Below are 21,062 nucleotides of genomic sequence, written 5' to 3'. Positions count from 1 at the left end.
CGACTGGACGATGGAACACTTTCACTTCAGTGGATTTTAAAGATTGAATCGAATCCGTGCTGTCATGAATGGACTTTAGAGTATATTTTGCGATATCTCCAACTGACCAGTAAGCTTTGACGCGTACCCAAATAAGAAGGAGATCACCCACACATTAGTTTGTTCCCTCGAGGGAAAAGATTAATTAATTATCTATGGGGAGTCAGACTTCTTCACCCGAAAGTTAGTGCTTCAGAGCGAGCATTCCAAGGAGCTCCTTCCCACGTTAACTCCCTGCTTCTCTTAACATTCATGATTGACTTTTCCTCGTCGATACATTCCTCACCTTCACAAGCCACACTAGCTACTATTTGTCTTAGTCGGTCAGAATTATGCTTACTGTAATTCCGGATATGCAGCAATCAAGTAAACTGCTCGATTGCATTTTCCGGGGCATTTCACAGATGTGTCAAAGGCGTAAGTGCTAAAACTCTGAGCATGTGTCTGAATGCGTTGCTATAGAAGAATGATGAAGATGAATTGGATGTATAGCATCGAGCGAGTGATGCGGAAGTTCTGAGAGGAGAAAAGCTCTTAGGGTGAAAGACGGAATCGGCCACATCAGGGACACGGCGTACGGTCAGGTGAGAATTGGCGTCCCCTTGGACACAAGTGGATGGGGCGAGGAAAGCATCGAATAATATTCATAGAAGAGTAGCAGGAGATGGGGAAATCATAGATGATAAAATTGGACGATTGGCCAATGAGAGATTTGAGAAGATAGCCGATCTTTGCATTGATAGCTGTTGGAGAGCATGTATCGCAGCATTCCGAACCGTAAATGCACTCATTTTTATTGCTCTTTGCATGTCCGATTTCATGCAAATGTAAATTGCCAATTATAGACTCTTCAGTTATTTTCGCGCATGGCAGGAAACCTCATCTTTTGAGCGACGCTATCTTGTTTTATTTATTTTTTGCTCCTTTCGCCATTTCTCGACCGCAATGCACGTAATCGTGGAGTGGGGGTGGGACGGCACAGGCGCGCCTCCCAGCGGTCGCCCCCGCAACCTCTGCCCCCGCCCCCTGCTCCGCGCCGGCGCCACTCCAGGCGCCTCCCATTGGCCGGCGCCTCGCGACGCCGCCTTCTTTCGGTGCGGCGCGCGACCTGCCCCCTGGGCGGCGACGGGCGCAACTACCGCGGGCGCCGCCGCCCCATGGCGCCCCTCGACGGGCGAACCGCGAAGCTCAGCGCGACGACCAATGGCAGGGGGGGGAGAGGCGGTCAAGTGTCGTGAATGTGCTCAATTTCGAGCACGGGTTCACTCATCCGCCGCCAGGGGGACACATGTCAACCACACCGAATCAATTATGCACCTACTCCACATCGCGAATAAACTGCCATCTCGCGGACTTTCTTCCAAAACACCAGGCGCATTAAATCGAATGCCGCGGATCACTTAGACTCGATGTCCCAATTCAGAAATTGTGAGGATTAAAGGGAAATATAAGCGGAGAAAAATAAATCTTCCCCATTCCGCCGGTCTCTTCTTTGTCAAAACGACTTCTGTATAAATTCACTTATAATCACATCATCTCTCGTCTTTTCCACTTCCACTTTCTTCTCTCTTCCACTTTAATTTTTGAAAATTTTATAGTTATATTTCGATCAATTTTCAGTCAATTTACCGATTAAATTCGATATAAACAATGTTGTTGTCACAATTTCTAGGATTCTCCTTTTAATGATCGTTTCACCGCCAATGAATTTGCTTGATCATTTTTACCTCATCTGCAAATTAATTTTAACTTCTGAATAGAAATCGAGATGGAAATATAAAAATTAGTATATTGCATTGTGGTTGGGTTATACTGAACATGTCAGCACGATAGCTAATGGGAAAGAGGGTTTAAAATAAGTTGCAGGATTTGAATCGGACAAGACGACAAACAAACAGCAAAGCCAGTCAATAAAACGTTGTAAAAATGGAATTTTGCTGACCACTTCTCATGAGCTGGTGACGTCAATAAAGCAAGCAGGCACTCCATGACCTTTTATTGCACATGATAACAGTGGCGGATCCAGGATAGGGACAAAGGGGGTGGGGGAGAGATTCCAGCAGTAGTGTGAGTCGGAAAAAATTACCATTCTATCTAGTGCAAATTGGATTCCCAAGGGGGGTCTATAGCTCCCTTAGCCCACCAATAGAACCACCACTGCATGATAATAAGTTTCTGCAGCAAAGGATCGCACAACGCCCGCACTTGAAATTCAAGTCAATAGATAACAGTTTTAGATTATTATTACAGTATTCCTCCGGCCAATTTTGCATTAAGCATTTTTCTCAATGCCCCCTTATATCTCTCCTCCCTCCTTGAACTTCCATCTTCAGTTGACAGCAAGGCCTTCTCCGTTTCAGTTCGCCATCTATTAATCTTCCCATCCTCCTTCTCCTCGTTCGCTTGCCTAACATTCCCTCTCCTCAAACACTATTCTCAACATCCCCTCCCCGCTAAGTACTCCTCCCATCCATACGTAAAGAAATCTGGATTGCATATTAAATTGATATTAATAAAGACACCCTTAAAACTTAGTAATAAATTAGCTTACTATGCAAAATGTTACTTATTGCAATGTTTTTGCATCGATCGGCCGTGATGCTGTCGTTCGCTGCAATTCCTTCTTCTTCCCCAAGGCACACTTCTTCTCTTCCAATCATCTCCTCGCTTACATGGTCTCTCTTTTCCGGATATTCTCTCCTTTGTCCTCGCTGTTCTTTCCGCTGGCAATCTGCCTCCCCTCCCCTCCCATAAGGAAGTCGTCATCCACCAGAAAAGTGGAGTATTAAGTGCCCAGTCATTGAGTTCCTTCTTTTACAAATGGATCTAACTAGTATTCGTACTTCACCACCTCTTTCTAGACTTTTTTGAAATACTCGACGGAGATCCATTCTAACTGTCTGTTGAAATGCATCGAATATTTTAGGATACTTTTGATTTCCTCCTATAACTATGGATTTTCAGTGCTCGCTCAATCCAACTCAAAAATTTTGCATAGTAAGCTAATTTATTTGTAAGTTTTAAGGGTGTCTTTATTAATAGCTCGATATCAATTTAATATGCAATCCAGATTTATTTACGATTTTACCCATTTTTTCCCTTATCCCATATCCTTTACTCAAATTGCAGTAAAATTGGTAATATTTCAATATTATGTCCATTTGGAAGCTGCTTTGAAAATGTCTGCCTTAGCAGACAAAGCTGAGTGAGCACGCGAATTTACTTCTCTGTGCAAAATTCAAACTCCCGTTACTTTACGCTGTTAATACAATTAAAAATTTAAAACTTAATACATGTATAATTAAATCAAACATATTTTCACTACGTTTAGTAAAAAATAAAATAATTCAGAAATAACATATTTTCTTCGTATTTGTGAGAGAGCATTACCTGAATCAGCTCGCTCTTATATGCTTGCTAGCACAAACGATTTAGATTACAGAAATCGTTCTGAAAATAGCAAGAATTTTGTTCATATGCTGGAGAAAATTATTATGTAACAAAATATTTTTTTATGTGACTTATGGTTTGAGAATCAGAGATTTGCAACCCCTAGTTTGCTGTCATTTCGCCTAGGATTTTCGCTATAAATAAATTAAACATAAAATTGGACGGAATCGTCTGCACTCGTGAAAACCCACTGATTCATCCGTGCCAAACACCCTTGGACGTCAGCAGGCGCAGAGTCCTGAATCCGAAGTCGGTCGAAGGCAGGAGGGCGAAGCGCCATGGAAGTGGTGTCATACTCATTAGACATGGCAATAGGCTCTTGCTTGAGCCATTTAGAATCATTAGCCAGATATCCTTCAGAGCAATATAATAAAAAAACACTTTTTCTGAGTCCGACATCAGCGATACAATTACGCACACATTTAATCGAAAGGATAATTCATTCCCCGAAGCGATCCCAATCCCTGCAATTCGCACAATTATTAGACGAAGACTGCGTAGACGAGCACAAACCCATGCTGAAAATAGAGTGGATAAAATGTATTGCGAAACAATGGAAAACATTTTGACAAGAGTAGAATATAATAGTTCATGTAACCAGTTGAATCAGGGCTTGGTAAAACGATATCAATTATCACTTCTCATGCCCCGAATCAATACGGACTTTATGCAAAGTGGAACTCAATGGTCAGAATATTCCAAAATGCGCTGCTGTTTTTTTAGTAAACGGCTGGTGTGAAAACAACACAAGGAATAGGTACATGTTAGTGAACTATAGTGCTAGGGGATCGGTGGCTGCGGACTAGAGGTACTTGAGAAATTAAGAAGAATCTTTGAGGGCGACACGGAGAACCATACAAAACACTCAATATTAGAAACTCATAATATTTCTAGGTCCGGCAGAAACGATAAATTAAAATAAATGCATTGACTCTCGTATAACTTTAGGCATTATTTCTTGTTCCTATATGAATGAAAATAAATACTCATGGAACGAAAAGAAAAGCGAAAATATTCCAGCGTGGACTTATCTTTTACTTTTCCTAAAATCTAATTTTAATGGTGTGCAAACAACCACTGCCACTCGCCCGTGATAACGGCTGCCGGGGCAGTTAGTGATCGAAGAATTAGGGGTCGCACGAGAGAGTGTTGTACAATCGGTGCGGCAGCAAGAGGGGGTGTCGCCAGGAAGAGTATCTACAAAATTCATAGCACTGCTAGTTGTAGTGGGGCTGTGAGCAACTGGAGAGACCCCTGGCGATAGTCGCGACATTGCTTGAGCGATCAAGATGTCTCTCATTGACACAGGCAATACCTGATTAGAAACTCACTATATTTCCAGGTCCGACAATAAAAATTTAGAGAAGTTATTCCGAAACCATAGCTACATATGGGAATTCGTTTTTCCCCGGAACGAAGGAAGACTTACATAAACTCAAGATGGATTTCAAGACTCATAATATTCCAACACATATGAATCTTTTTCTCAGGTGAACGGCCCGTGTCCTAACATCCCCTGCCACACCCCCATTGAGACAGCTTGCGGGGTAGCACAGAGATGTGGAGGAATCATTGAGATGCACGCGCGTAAGTTCTCACCCCCTGCCAAACACCCTGGAGCCGGGCGAGGAGGAGTGGGGAGAGTGTTACATCCGCGGTCAGTTGAGGACACGGAGGAGAAGGAGTCTGCAGGGACGGGGCGATAGGGGGGGAGGGGGAGGGATGCAGGGGGGGGAGGAGAGAGGAGAAAAAGAGACAGGCATTCCGGAGGAGAGGCCAACCGCCCCCTTCCAACCTCCCCCATCCCCCCCCCCCTAAACAACGGAGGAGCAGAGGGATCGTGCAGGTTCGGGACTCGGTCGGCGGGGGCAGCCGAAGGCGAGAGGCGCGGGGAGGGGGGGAGGGGAAGAGGCCACGGCCTTTGGCGTATGTGCGCCCCCTATACGGCCGGTGCTATGGCAACGGGGTCGGGCCCCCTCCCCCCCCCCAAAGGGGAAGTGGGGAGGGGTCGGAGGTGTCAGGGGTTAGGGGGTGGAGGGGAAGGGCAAAGAGGCACTGGCGGCCAAGAAGTCAGTCTCGCTATACCCGCGCTCCAGAGCAGAGTTCACGAACCCACTCTCTCTCTCTCTCTCTCTCGCCTTATAACAAAACACTACCGCACCCCCTCTCGTCCCCCTCACCCCACCCCCCCAGACACACACACACACACACATACAGGACGCGAGGGCCCCTGAGAGAGACCCGAGGGCCCCGACCGACCGGCAGTGGCACCGGCCCATCAACACAGTGCTGCGGCCGAGGGACTCCGGATGACTCCTCCAGCAAGAGTGTTGTGTTGTTGTTGTTGTTGTTGACGGAGGGAAGGCCCACCATCGAGCCGGCGGCCCACCCTGCCTGGGGCTTCCGGCCCCCCCCGCACCCCCTCCTCGGACACTCCGAATCCGCCAACACGTTGGAGCTGGGCTTCCCGCGCTCCATGGCGCTCGTGGCGCCCCCGCCGTCATGGCGGGAGGCGCCCGGCGCCGTGGGCGCGGCACCTCCTCATCCGGGTGCGGCGGTGCCGCCCCCGGGGGCCGTGGGGGCGCCCATCACGCCCACCACGGCCGAGGACATCTCGGGGGAGATGCGCGCCACCCCGGTCCATCTGCACCCGCACCAGCACCACGGCACCACGCACGGCCACCACAGCACCACGCACCACTCGTCCTCCTCCTCGTCCACGTCTTCGGCGGGGTCGGCGGCGGGCGGAGGGCCGTCGTCCGCCGGCGGGCCGCACTCGGCCGACAAGAACCAGAACATCGAGTGCGTCGTATGCGGAGACAAATCCAGCGGAAAGCACTACGGGCAGTTCACGTGCGAAGGTGAGTATTCGCGTCACCGAACGCCAATCACGATGTGCTGTGCTGTGCCTGTTCCCTTGTCGTGGAAATGCAAAGAGACACTCCGTCGCGCATTCGCCGTGCGTGTTCTACTCTCGTAGGTGGCCATCGAAATCCATTTCTTCCAGTGAGCGTGCTTCAAACATTTGTGTTCGTTTGTGATACGGAGCGAGGATGAATCCTCCCCCCCCCCCCCCCCCCCCCCCAACCCATCAACAAAAAAAACAACCGCAGGTCGAAGGTATGCAGGGCTGATGTGCGCCCCTAATTGTTCGCGTTTTTAGCGTGAAGACCTCCTCGGGAGTGAAGTTGAAGATTGTGGGCTTTCTTCATCATTGGATCTTCTTGTCGCCGAACGAATCTTCCGCGGAGGACAAAGCATTGGCCGCGATGGCAACCCGGATATTCCGAATTCGCGCCAGGTGTTTTACCACTTGAGCTACTTTGAACTCTCCTGCGGATTTTTCTCGTGCCGTAATCCGGTTCGTATCCCGGTCAAGGCAAATGATTTATTCCTCCGCGGAATATTTGCATATTTAAGTGATTCTGCGGGTGCCTGCAGATTGTTACTGAGCGGACATTGCCTTGATTATTACCGTAAGACGACATTTCCATTTTACCATTTGGATGTATATGTGATGCAGAGTGTTAATCAGTTATGGATGGCTGACGCAGCCATCGACCGGCTAGATGATCCACGTGTAGGGAACACCGAAAGATCTTTATCTTCTACTGCGTAAAAATTAGGTGATGCCTAAGTTGCAGAGCAGAAGTGCTCTACTTATGTGCTCGTAGATAATTAATTGAGGTGTGGTGTTTGTTTTAAAATTATATTTTGATACGAAGATGGACTAACATCCGAAATCATTCGTTTTATAACAAAGTATTGGGAAAGTCACTCCACATTACATGCATTTTCTTTCTCATCATAGTTAGAATTAAGAAGTCGTCCCGTGCGATAATTTGAAGTTGAGGATACGATGGGGAATTTGTGGATCTTCATTAGAAAACGCAATTGTATACTCCACACTTAACCGACACAAACAGTGAAACTTAGCATTAGATACCGTGGCTAGATAAACATAAGAGTGAGCGTGGAGTAAACATGAATTGCGTGTGATCACGAAAAGTTTGAATAAGGGTGCTCGGTGCCGCAAACGGAAACACTTGAGTCTTGTAGTTCGCGGGCGAACTTTTTCGATCAAAAGAGTCATAAAATCGACTGATTTTATCGAAATGCGTTTACGCACGATAAACGCGCAGTGCAGCGTAAAGAGTCGCACTCAGCTAAGCGCATCCGTTTGTAATTCACCCGGATAATTTGTGCGAAACGCATTGGGCGCCGTGCCGTAATCGCAGGGCGTGCGTGGATGCACGCCGGGCGATGGACGGTGAGTCCCTGCGGTGCCTCTGTGCGGCGCCGCCGGGTGCAAGCGATTAGCCGCACCCGGCGCGGGGCTACACTCAATTCCTCCCTCTCCAACGGTATTTGTTAGCGCGAAACGTACGATACCATCATGTCGAAGCTATCATCGCACGTTCGTAGAGGAAAACTTGTCGGCATTTGTCTGTTTCTCAACTTAGTAAATATATACCTGAGAAATACCTAGGGTGAACTTTTCCACTTCAAGATATAAGCCATCGTGTGCAAGCGTGTACTAAACACTCCCTAAACTTTTCAACTTGATAATCAATTGTTTTAAATGAGTAGCATAAGACCGGTGAGAAATAAGGCACGTACCTCCTCAGCGGCAAATGTCTTTATTTGATATTTCCACACGCACAGAACAATAAAGGGAACGAACACTCCAATGTTAATGTTTCCCATTCTTATATTTCACAATTTTTACCGTTTTTCTTTAAACCAACTTCATGCTCAGAAGTTAAGAGGGAATCAATATGATATTCATAAAACGTTGTCTTACAAGTTCACCCTAGATATACGTTACCAGCCGGGAAAATAACACCTAAAACTGTAAAGAAATAACTGTGTCAATGTCGTTTCATTGTTTAGCATTCCAACGGATTCTGCACATCCGTGATGCAATTTACATTGACCGTACATCTGCACTCACTCAGTGTTGTTACCCGATGGTTGCTTTGGATAGGGTGGAGCACGGTCGTGATTAAGTCACGGGCGCGCGAGTGTCACGCATTCAGGTTGGGGCGTGTTCCTTGCGCGCGTGGGCCAACGCGGACGATTTTGCTTAGGGGTGCCCCAAGGCTTCATTCGCTCCGACCCGTACAATGCGTTTCCGATGGAGCCCTCCACTTCTAATGTACTCTGCATCCTAATGACGACCGATATGAAACTCGTCCGTAAGCAATCCGAACAATTCGTGCGAACTTTTTGAGAGCAGGTCGAAGAGGGAACGCATCTCACGAAAGATTCGCGAGGAGAATGGAAGAAACATCATTATAGAAAAAAGGAAAAAACAAAAGCACTTTGAGGGCGACCGGTAGAACTCACATTTTTGGCTCAAAAAGCAATCGGAATTCGTCTAAAATATAGTCATTTTGTTCGAGAGAATGCATTAACAGAGACAGGATTACTCAAATAAATCATGTATCTCAGTGAATTTGGTTGAATGATGTGCCACCAGTATCGTGTACTCATCCGTGATTCTGTTTAAATATTTAAATATGATTTTTAATTCAATGCACGTCATGTCGAGTCACGAAAATTCACGGCGAGGCCGGCACAGGCCGTTTTTTGTTTTGCAGCCTCCAAGGAAATTTAGCTCAGCGCACACAAGTCAAATTTCCACTGAAATACATTATTATCTTTCTCTCTTGCTTGTGCTTGAGGCTGATTTTCACATGTTCGCATTGCGTGAATATATCCGTCACATCTAATTTACCATGCAATGGATGTTTTGCGAGTATATTTTGTGCCAGCGGAATTGCGTGCTTTCCACCTTCTCAGTTACTATAGAAACTCAAACATTTTTGGATGCACTTTGCAGTTACCATGAAAACGGTTATTCATGGATAACCAGTCTTTTCCACATTTTATTTAGTACTCTGTATTTTGAAGAACATTAAAGAAGGCAGGACGAAAGTATGCGATTATAATTGTCTGAAATTATTAATCGCTCAACTTAAGTAAACAAGAGCTTTGAGCGAGTATCAAAAATACGATACTCACCTATTTCGAGAAAAAATTTTTACGTTGCCATGGCTCCGTAACAAAGGAGTAACGACCCCGTGCTTGTGGACAAAAGATGCTTAGAATTTTCTCCCCTGCCACCTCCTGAAGTATAATGCAGATTCGTCCGGAAAAACCCTGTAAAAATAATTATTTCCATTGTTAAAAGTAAAATTGTAGCTGTGGGCTTGAATTGCTTCAGTTATGCTTTGATTTATATTTCAAAAATGTCGTTCCCTCGGGGTGCAAAAATAAAATTTGCGAAAAGTAATCAAGAAGATTAGCTGACTAAAAATCTGCTCACCTATTCCCATAAATTACAATGTTTACATTGAATGAAGGGTAGAAAAATATTCACCATTATATTCGCCAGATCGTTGCAACATTAGCAGAACAGAACAAAGCTTTAGCGTGCGCAGAATATATTTTTGGAGGGGCTGTGTACGGTTAGCTCGTGTAATTTTGGATTGGTAACCCCCTGACGATCAATGCATGGAATCGATTCAACTTTAATAAAATACGAATTTGTATGATTTTAACTTCCTTTTCGGATCGCATTAATGAAGTTCTCTCCAACTCCTCACTTTCCTCGGTTGGGTTTCCAAATGCCAACGTTTCAGTGGCTGTAAATACTACCATCTTCACAAAATGACAGTCTTTTAACTCGTAAGTTCAGTTTCAAACTCAAGAGTTTTATAATTGCTTACGGATGACCGCTCCGAAGTGGCGAATGCATTTGCCGTGTCGGTGGGCACTGAGAATAAACTGGACTTACCAGTTAAATAGCCACTTTGTGACCAGAAAACGATGACCTAGCCATGGAAACATTGGTATTTAGAAACACGTTGGATTTGTGAATTCTTCATTAATACGGTATTACCTAGTGGTACAGGAAGAGAATGGCTCTAAGCCACGGGCGGTAGGCAGCTTACGAGGCAAAGCGTTATCCTCATTTTGGGCGGGTGGCTCCCCCGTCTTCGATTGCTCACGAGTTGGATTTCTCAAATCAAATCATGGTCAAAGAAATACGCAGACGACTTTGTTCATTCCACACAGCTTTATTCGGTCAAACCTCGACCGGATTCGAGACTGCCGTGTCATCATCGAGAGGAAATTCAACTTTTTCCCAAAGAATTAAGTGTACTCCTACGGAGAAACTGTTGTATTTCCTCTTGGTGATGACACGGCCAAACTGGCCGAGGTTTTACCGAATGAAGCTATGCGGAATTGACCAAGTCGCCGATGCATTTCCTTCACCTCATGAGTAATTGTAAGTGACGCTCCTCTATCGAAGAAGGTTCGAAATGTGTGCATAACGACGCGGAGATAATCTCCCTCCCCCCCCCCCCCTCCCGCGCCCCCCCCTACCACCCCAGTCTTCCCCGGAAGATGCTGCGCCGAGGGTGCGTGCCCGGTCGAAGGATGCGCTCTCTAGCACTTGAGTTGCGTAAACCAGCATAATACCCCAATGAGGGCAAAACATTCTTTCGCAGTCAAACTAATTTAACTTAGTAGACGGCATTGTCACCAAATTCAAAGCGGGAATTTGCCAAGCCTATGACAAAACCTCTCTTTGAAATGTGAAATTTTGTTTACTCCACCAGTTTAGAATTCGCTCCTTATAGGATCTTAATTACAACACCAATGGTTAAAACCTTAATTTTTGTGCGTGATTGTGGAGAAGAGGATAGTTAAACGCGTTCAATGGTAAGTGTTAATAATGTAAACACTCTTTCATGAAACAATTAGAAATTTATAACCGACTAGCACCCCGCAAATTTAGCCGAGCGCACTCTCTCTCTCTCTCTCTCTCTCTCTCTCTCTCTCTCTCTCTCTCTCTCTCTCTCTCTCTCTGTTTAATATGGAGGTGAAATAATCTATAAATGCTGTTTAAACAAGGTATAAGTGACAGCTCTGTCTCATTGTACGAAATTACAGGGCATAGTTTTCTAAACCGTGTCGTCGGATTCGGCATTTTTCCGCTGTTTTCCATCGCTTCGTGTATCGGGCCAGAATGACACCACACAAAATACGGACACACTAAGTTTAAATTCAATCCATATCGGCGGTGAGGCTGTGTTATGCCAGCATTAAATTTGGAAATCAACGGCAGCTTCAGCGCCAGGCCGTAGGTGGAAAAGATTTTCGATGATGACCCTCTTGGATGCAGGGGTACACCGAATACAGTCTTTTTCCCTACAATACAAGTAATAGTGCGCGCTATAAATTCGGTAAAATGACAAAGAAAAGCGATAGCAGAAGTAAATCGCCAAATAAAAAGGGTCCAGACGAAGTCAGCCTCGTGTCGCGGAATGATGGCGTTGAAAGCACAAGGAAGGAAGCGAGGATTAGGGAATGGAGGAAGTGTGACTTAAGCTTATGTTTGTTTTGGAAGCAGTGTTGTTCCCCGTGTATGATGCGTGAAAGTGCGAGGTGTAATTGTGAGCGAGATTGAAGATGCATATTTCCGGGGTGTTTGCGGGGGGGTGGGACTCGATGAAATGTTTATGGGTGCAGGGGGATGTGTGGATTTCCATTGCAGCTGTGAGCTTTAATACATTTTTGAATATCTTCTCATATATTCACTGGTAGACTACCTGTAATGAGAGCTTCAGCGATAGCGACGACGGCCGAGTCGCTTCGAGCGAGAGACTCGGGCGATGATGTTCGCGTCGCGGGGAAATCCGTCGGGAGGCAAACAGAAGAGCGACGCGGGGCGCCAGCGAAGCGATCGCCTTCGGAGCACCAAACCCTAACACTGCGAACTTAATGAATAAAATACTCATCACCTCCATGGAAATTTCACGGTGACTACTCTCATTCAGAAAGTAGGTGCTTATGCAGCTATTAATTTAGAACACATTGGTAACATCTAATTTTTTTAGAATCATCGCTAAATTCAATTTTCTAGAACGTCGATCAGAGAGAAATCATTACAAAATTTTGTCTATGAAATCATACAGTAATTGTGAGTGGAAGATATAAGATATAGGGATATAAGATATAAGAAGAAGGGTCGCAGGCGAAGATCTTCCATATGCCTTTCACGTCCTCCTTAATTCGTCCAGTCCTTAGCCGTTCCACCCGTCCCTCCACCTCACCATTGCTCTCTTCACCTGAATCATCATCGAGTTTTAATAATAACTACGACCGACTGATTAAAAAGCTCAATTTTTTTTAGGAATAGGCTTCTTCGGCTTCCTTCCCCTTTTCGGCTCTCGTGTAAGACGGAGAAATGTGTGCACTGATCGCGAGAAATATTCATGATGTGGCTTACCGCAAAGTATTCCAATTTACTGTTTCCTTGGATTTACTGGCAGTGGGGATTTGGACGAACTTCATGCGTTGAAGACAAATTGATGATGGGAGCAAAGCATTCCAGGTTTGCAGTGTTAGCTGCATCTTGCGCGTATCCTTAAAGTTTCCATCCTCTCCTGAAGGCATCTTCATTATTCTCCTCTCTTCTCCCTTCACCATAGTTAGTGTTCTCCCCATTTATTCACGATTCTCCTTCATCTGCATTTCCCAAAAATGTCTCTCGTTTATAATAGCGTATCCTCATCAGAGTAACTTAAGTAAAACTTAAGTAGCTCACAGCGAAAATTAGGGGCCTGGATTGATAATAATTATTTGTAGCGTCACGATGGTTTAATAATCGCGCGCTATCATTAGTGTAATGGGAGGAAAGGCAAGGGAAGATCCTGAATGAGTTCAAAATGCAGGATTTAAAGGTGAAGAACATAGAAGAGAAGAAACGCGCAAATATGAAAAAATGTTCGTGTAGTGGAGTGAAGATGTGCTCCAAAACTATTTTACGATTGCTGAATTATGATTATGATTTTATCATCAAAGCGGAGAAGTAGTTTTAAAGTGCAATTGATTACAGTTAAATTATTATTAATTACAGTTCACAACAGTCGCTTCTATTGTGGATGAGCGTCTACCTTTTGTATTTACTCGTAATCTTTCCTTCGTCGGTTGATTTTCACAGTTAAGTAACACAGGGAAGATATACGGAGACGAATGTGCTTGTCAGATGGAGTCCATCGGAACAGGCGCACACTCTGCGAACAAAACACATTTGGTTGACACAATGACAAAACTATTATTAAAGCATTGTACCGAAGAAGGAGGTTTCCACGGAATGTTTAAGAAGTATTCTGGGCCCTCCGTAGGTGCACTTTCCCCATCAAATCACAATAAGGTGTACTCCCTTTCATTCTGACTATAAATCCTATTCTCTTCCTTCCTCACCCTCGTTTACCCAACATTCTACCCTCTGACATCGTTTTCAACATCCCCTCTACGCACAACACCCGTTCCATCATTGGAAATCAAAGACAATGAAAACAATGCCGGATAATTAATCCGGGAGAAATTCTTGCACCAGGTGCTCTTTCATGGATCATACTACAAGCGTAAAATACGAAAATCGGTTTTAAATGCAGAAATCATTCGTTCTTTCGCGAGGAAAATTCAATGGCGGGCAAATTTCATGCCCTGGTTTGACTAATAAGTGACCGGGAAGTGTTATCGCCGTCAACCGTGGAGGCGTCGCGTCAGAGCGATGCTTTGGTCCTCACTTGCATCGCGGCCGACCCTTAGAATCGCCCAACGGCTGACGTCACAGCGGAAAATCCCTTCCGGAGTCGATTTGGGCGATACATTGCGATATTTTCGCGAGATGCATCCTCAGTTAAGCTGCCAAGTGCATTTCCAAAAAAAACTTTCTTGCTCAGAAACAATTTGCACCCCACAATGGAGGGTAGGAGAGCACTTCCAGGGCGGAAGCGTCAATGTTTCAATGTTTGCTGACCCATGTATGGTTTACTTTCAAATTATTCGGGGGGTGTGGCTGACTTTCATCGTCAATGAGTGGACTAGCAGTAGCAGTGCAGTGGGCCGGAAGGCCTCCTATTGGCCATATTGGTATTTCCAACTTCCGCCTCGATGCACTGATTGGTGATTGGACTCTGCGCATTGAGCGAGTCGCCACCGACTTGCGATGGGATCGAGCTCCCACCCAATAGGCCCACGTTCAAATCCAGGCGGTGGCGGAGAAGTTCGGAGGGCACTTCGAGTCGGCCCTTCGTCCGTCAGGAGGGACGTTCAGACGTAGTCTCCTCGACGGCTTTCCTCAAGATCAGGCTTCTCTCCACCCTTTTCTCTCTGCCTTTTCCTGCTGGTGCAAATGATCTCAGCTGCCACGTCGGTCGCCCTCTCCAGATTCCATGAGTAGGTACTCCTTATAATTGTGAGCAATATTCGTGATTTGGTTTCACGGAAAGTGTTCGAATCGACCGCACTAATTTTCACCACACTCCATGATGAGTCCCCTTTAAATATTTCGAAAAATCTCCGAAGCCGATGGATTGCCTGAGGGTGGGAGTTGCGAGCGGATTAACTTAAATCATTTGTCATATCCGCGCAGATCCGCAATTAATGCATCTAGAAACCGTATTCGGACATCAATAATCCGTTCCAACTATAATTGGCATTTGGATACATCTTCCAACAATTTCACTTCAGCCAATTAGGATCTTAACTATGATAATCGTGATAAGTTAGAGCTCTTCTAATGCCCTAATTTCAGAGATGACTTCCGCCATCGACTCGTCACGCTAATCACGCGCCATCACATTCAGCAGGTGGTATCACTGTGAGGTCAGTGTGTTCGAGAGCTGTTTCGAGTGCGCGTCCTGTTCTTCGATTGGCGATCGTCCCGTCCTTCGTGGGCTGATTTCATCTGAGCTCACGTCCATGCAATGAGGCGAAGACATAATTTCAACTGTTTTTTAAAAACCACGATCGCTTAAAAATGTGGCCTTTGCCAGTGGTTTATGCACACGTGCCAAAATGTGCGATATCCCATCAGTCATTTTATATTTATTTAAAATGCCAGTGATTAGTGGGGGACTATTTATTATTAATAATAATTTGCCCAAGTGTCTCAAGAAATATCAATTTCCTCCGGAATTCACCACCAATTTCTGCACTTTTGTTTCGTAATAAGATTCTTTTTAGAGCTCCTTGTGCAGTTGGTTGTCACTGATAAATTATCTTGTGCAATTAATGTAGTGCAAATGTGTTTTGCGCGTAGAATTTGGGTGGCTAGTTCCTCTAAGGAGTCCACAGGTTCGCAATCCGCGCCCTCTCCGCCGTGGCCATTGCGAAGGGGCCATCACTACAGCCTCCTCCGCTGCGACCCCTAACAACTGCTCTCCGACACACTTCACTCCTAGCACGCGGCCATCCGTCGCGTGCCTCCGCACGGGCCAGGCACGCGTGAGTGCCACAGAGCCACTACGCGAGGCCCTTTACTAACAGTGAAGGTGATGCAAAATGTTGTTTTTAGACGAAGAATGGTGGACGAAAGAAGGAGAGAAGGAGATATATTTATTTTTAATGGATTGCTTAATTAGTAACGAATTAATGAAGATATCGAAATAAATAAAAGATCGTAGCACTTTTCCACAAGAAGAATTCTTGTGGAAAAGAGCAACGATATTTTATTTATTTGAATATGTCTAACTTCCACCAATTGACGCCTGAATCTGTTGAACTTGATTAATGAAGAATTTGAAACTTCGGTATTTGATTATGCAACTAATCTTGATAATTTTAACGCGTTTTGCAATATACGGGACGGCATTATAGTTTAAAGTCAACAAAGTTACACCACCTGCCACAAGATCAAAAAACGAAGCCCTTTTTTCAATCTTTACTCAATTTTAAAACATCTTTGACTTTTACAGTCTCATCAAAACCTACAAAAAGACATGTGTTGATGCAACTTTTTTCTCCGTACAATTATTTTTTTAAATTAAGGTATAAGTTATAGGTATAAGACTCGAAACGCTTAACTTTTGGATCGGACTCTATATCTGCATGCGGTGGTAATGGTGAATAAATTTCATCTACGTTTTACTAGTACAAAAATTATAATAAATAATTAAATATTACATTACTCTTGATCGATGCTCATGTTTTATACTTACTTTCAGTTCCACCGTTTTATGCAGACGCTTAGCAAGAAATTGTGAGAGCTTTTTCAATAAACCTTAGTCTTTCCAGTGGTTTAAAATTGCGGAAGGGTGCTGCAGCTATTTTTTTCTGACATCTCATGTTTTCTTTCAACTGTCAACGATTATTAAATGCGCTACTACTGAAAATTAGTGAATCCAGGGCATAAAGTTTGCCCAACATTGAATTTTCCTCTCGAAGGAACGATTTACTTCTGAATTAAGAACCGATTTTCGCTTGTACATAGTTTGATCCATGTGAAGAGCGCCTAGGGTGATCATTTTTCTCCGATTATTTCCATTGTCTCGACCAAATGTGTAGAATTGTTTTGTAAGCAGATGTTTCGTATGTCTCTGCGAGGGATTCCGTCTAACGGATGCGTCACCGTATCGTTACCTATCTCACGAAGTTAATTAGTCGTTTGCATAAAAATGGACCCGCATATGTAGGATTGCTGGAATAATTCTTCCACCATTCCCACTCATTTTAATTAGTGCTCTTTACTCATTTGCTGCACTCCTGCGTCCGCCCGAATCGCCTTCCAGATTTAAATTTCTTCGGAACACGAACGTGCCGATCTGCTCACATTTTTTTACAATCGCTTTATGTGGCCTTCGCGCTATTTTCTAGCCAGCACATGCTCCTGCAAATGCATCCGCAGTGCTTGGTTGATGCCATCACGATTTTCGGGCTTCCACCGCGTTGTCTGATGCCTGATGATGACAGTTTTCTTGATTATCACGTCACCGTGTTCAGGTCGGCTCTGGAGTTGTATGGAAAATGGTTGTGGTCGGCACATGAGTGCACGCCGTGGCTGCGTCGGTGGAAGTAGCGGTCGTTTTAAAGTCAGGGTTGTTCTGATTGGCTGAAGTCGTGTTTGGTTAATATAGAGTGAAAAAGGATCTTCCGAGAACAGCCGCCGTGACAATAACATTGAAACCCATTCCGTATCAAACTCCTCAGGTGCAGCTGAAGATCCCGAGCGAGATTCAGGTGCAAAGTCATGTCGTTTTAATTTCGGGGGGTTCCCTCGTGGCCAGCGACAATGCCCCTCGCGTTACCCGAATGCACCCCTGTCCTCAAGTGCGCTCTCTCGACGACAAGTGTTTTCCTTCGATGATTCGAGTCTTGCGGGACAAAATTGTGAACACATTGGTGATGAAGTAAACGAGAAAACGCTTGGCATTACTTTGAATGTGTGAGTGAGTGAGAGAGTGAACTCTCCTCTGTGTAGATGTGGGCGCACACCATGAGGGTGTGCGAAAGGCGGCAAGTCAACCCAAGGGAGGACAACGCAATGGGGAGAACCGAGGATGCTTCATTTTTACGCTGCATTCACTTCCCACCTGTTTCAATCCTTTTTCAAAAATGCTCGCTGCGCTGCGATTGATTTTATCATATTTTATTTGCAATTGTGGAATATCACTGAAAAGATTCTCGAATTCAACCGCGCATGTCGTCTCAAATGTGAATTTCGGCTAAAATCCAAATTTATAGGTAATTAATTCATTCGTGAAATTCGGATCGCTCTGTCCGTTAGCGACGCGAGTGACGACTTAAGCGAAACCATTCAAATGCGCAGAGGGTGATTGGAGAATCCTCCATTGTTGTAATATTGACGCGACGATGTCTCATTGGGCATCACTCAAGTGGCACGCCACACGGACAGCGGGCCTGCAGCACGCGGGCGCTGCCGTACTTCTTAATAGCATGTCCCTGCCAGCGCGGGACGCAAGCGACGGGCGATTACTTCAACACGGAAGGAAATGTGCACCCTACAGCGCCGCAGCCGACAGTGTCCGAGAAGGGGGGGGGAGGGTTGGCCCCTTGACCCTTCCTAGGGGATCAGCCGCAGTTCGTGGAAATTCCATCGAAATCGAAAGGGGGTAATTGCGTCCCAGTCTAGTCTATTTCTCCATAGAACGATGGCTTTGCCAGTCATTGGAGCTCTAGCATCCACACGACGTAAATTGTCATTTATCCTGTGTCGTTCTCAATACTTCCTCTCCTTCTCCTGATAACTCTTAACTAAGGCCTAAGCTGGGAGAGGGGGAGAAAGGACCGGGGAACAAGGACAACCCCCCAGAAATTATTGGAGATCTTGGTGTTTATTGCCCCCAAACGCTAAACTCCCCCCCCCCCCCACGAAATTCCCTGTGCCCCCTTCGATCCGAATGAAACGATTCAATGCCATCGGTCTTCTAAAGTGAATTCAGCTGCGGGCCACGGCACACCCGGACTCCCGTCTACATATATATACCCCCGTGGTACCTAACGCAATCATACAGAGAAGATCTTTCTCAGTAGATTATTACCGCATTAATGCAAGACCTCAACTTCGTCCCGAAGTAAAAGCAACAGTATTTGGCAGTGGTACTTGGGCAGTAATTTGTACTCGTCAGCATTCCTCCCCAATTCTCACAATATCCCATCCTATCCCTCTTCCAGGACTCATTGCTATTCCATTGGTATTTTTCCCGCATTCCACGAAATACAAGGATTACGAGTGACACTGTTTCCTGTTTAATTAACACTGTTTGGGAATCGTATAGCTGCCGTCATATTCCATGGGATTTCACTCGACTCTGTTGTAGTTAAGTGGTTTTAATGACCAGCAAAATAAAATATTTGTATGGTGCGACCCCTGGCTTGCATTGGTTTCTACCATCGTGACATTCATTCACTTCATAGTTGATATTCTGATTTACAAAGGAGTTACAAATCTCTTCGTGCTTGTCGGAGTAAATTTCCGGTCGAAGAAAAAATGTATCTCTCGTTGGTGGTGCACGCTGACCAGATGACATTAATTGTGTTCGCCGAAGGACTGAAATACTAATGGCTAATTCATTCACGAACATTCACTCCCAAAAGAGATCGTATTTTACATGACCATGTTTACGCATTGCATGTGTTCTTTCCGAGAAAACTTAGTCCTCACGTGTATTTGTGAATAATACGATAGTTACCGAGTAAGTTAAAATGCTTGAATGCTGAAAATGCACTTAGGTGCCTATAAAAGGACCTCGCTGCCATAAATGAATGGTGCAGTTAGTTATATAAGGAAGTTCGAATTAAATCTTGGAAAGTGTATGGCGACGAAATTTTGGGAAAAGGATATATCTTCAAGAAGGAGCTACACCGCTAACGGGATTCAACTATCAAATGTCGAATTCGTGAAATACTTAGGGGTCACCATTACTCGGGATCTTTCGTGGGGTAAACGCACACGCGAAGTATGCGCGAAAGCTAACCGTAAACTGGGATTTTTAAAAAGTAATTCTCGGTAAATGCCCAAAAAGGTGAAAGAAATAAGGTACCTGACTCTAGTGAGGCCTCACTTAGAAAATGCTGCTAGCGTGTGGAAGTCTTACGAAGTAGGACTGATAGCTGAAATGAGTGGAGTACAGCGCAAGGCGGCCAGATTCGTGATGAGTTGTTTAAAAAGAATTGCATCGTTTCCAGTATGTTACGCGAATTAGAATGGGAATCTTTAAGGGAACGTAGATCGAAGTAGAGGCTAAATTTACTTGGTAAATTCGAGGAGGATTTTTTCTCTGACGACGTGAAACATATCCTTCGTTTACAATCAAACTATGGTAGACGTGATAATGAGAAGAAAATAAAAGAAATAGACTGCAAAACAGAGAGAATAGAAATGCCTTTCTTCCCTCGTACTATATAGATAGCAATTAATAGAAATAATGGCGTCACTCGCTACATCAACTCATTGCATGTTTTATTTTTCCATAGTTCTAAGCTTGCAGGGATTTGATTTAGGAATTACAAACCATTGGCAAGCAATGAAGTGCTATATCTGATAATTTAATTCATTTTTTTCATAATATATTTCAATTTTTTCTTTTACGGATGTAATCGATATGTATTTATCGATATCCCTTTTTGTAAGGTTTCCCCTGGAAATGTTAATGTTTTGCATGATCATATTTTTCTTTGCATAATGTATTTTGAAGGAATACATTAAGAATACGGATAAATGCATATAGGAATGCCAAAGGTTATGGAAGGAATACGACTGCGTAGTACTCCTGAGTCTAGGTGCGAATACAATTTAATACAAGGGGTACGGAGTGCTGGTAAAATACTGTGGGAATATGATGCCGTTTACATCGGGGTGATCTCCACAGATTTGGCATATAATTATAAATGTATGGAATACAGAAAGTTGTGTTCTTGTTTTAGCTTCTATATACGCCTGCCCTTCTTCTAGATTCCACGCCTGCAATTCCGGCCATAGCTCATCAACTATTTCCCAGCTTCGAAGCCGGGACCTCGGCGATGCAATCCCAAAGAGCTCTCGAGGGAATTCCCGAGGCATCGCGACGCCCCAACGCACTTGTCACGGCCGTGTCAAACGAAAGGCCTGCCCCAGTCACGCGTGCCTACGGCGAGATCTTGGTTTTCCTCGCTTCGTAAAGTTATCAACGCACTCAATTCGGTCCATTCAGGAGAAGGGGTGTGGCGATGAGAAAAATATTGATTATTTGGGCACTTGAATTAGCGAT

The 21,062-nt window shown here is 44.7% G+C and overlaps 1 protein-coding gene across 1 annotated transcript in view; it reads left to right on the top strand.

Annotated features, from left to right (window-relative positions):
- The first annotated feature begins 5,567 nt into the window (after positions 1 to 5,567).
- The window catches only part of LOC124166636 (COUP transcription factor 2), a 203,464-nt gene continuing 187,969 nt past the window's right edge, over positions 5,568 to 21,062 (top strand). The window contains exon 1 of the mRNA XM_046544256.1: positions 5,568 to 6,350. Within this exon, the coding sequence (XP_046400212.1) occupies positions 5,966 to 6,350 (385 nt within the window). The 5' untranslated portion in view covers positions 5,568 to 5,965. The remainder of the gene's footprint in view (positions 6,351 to 21,062) is intronic.

This window comes from Ischnura elegans, chromosome 10 (assembly GCF_921293095.1).
Source record: "Ischnura elegans chromosome 10, ioIscEleg1.1, whole genome shotgun sequence".
NCBI classification, from domain to species: Eukaryota; Metazoa; Arthropoda; class Insecta; order Odonata; family Coenagrionidae; genus Ischnura; species Ischnura elegans.
Note: the sequence above shows the minus strand (reverse complement) of the source record. Positions and strands in the feature narration are given on the sequence as shown.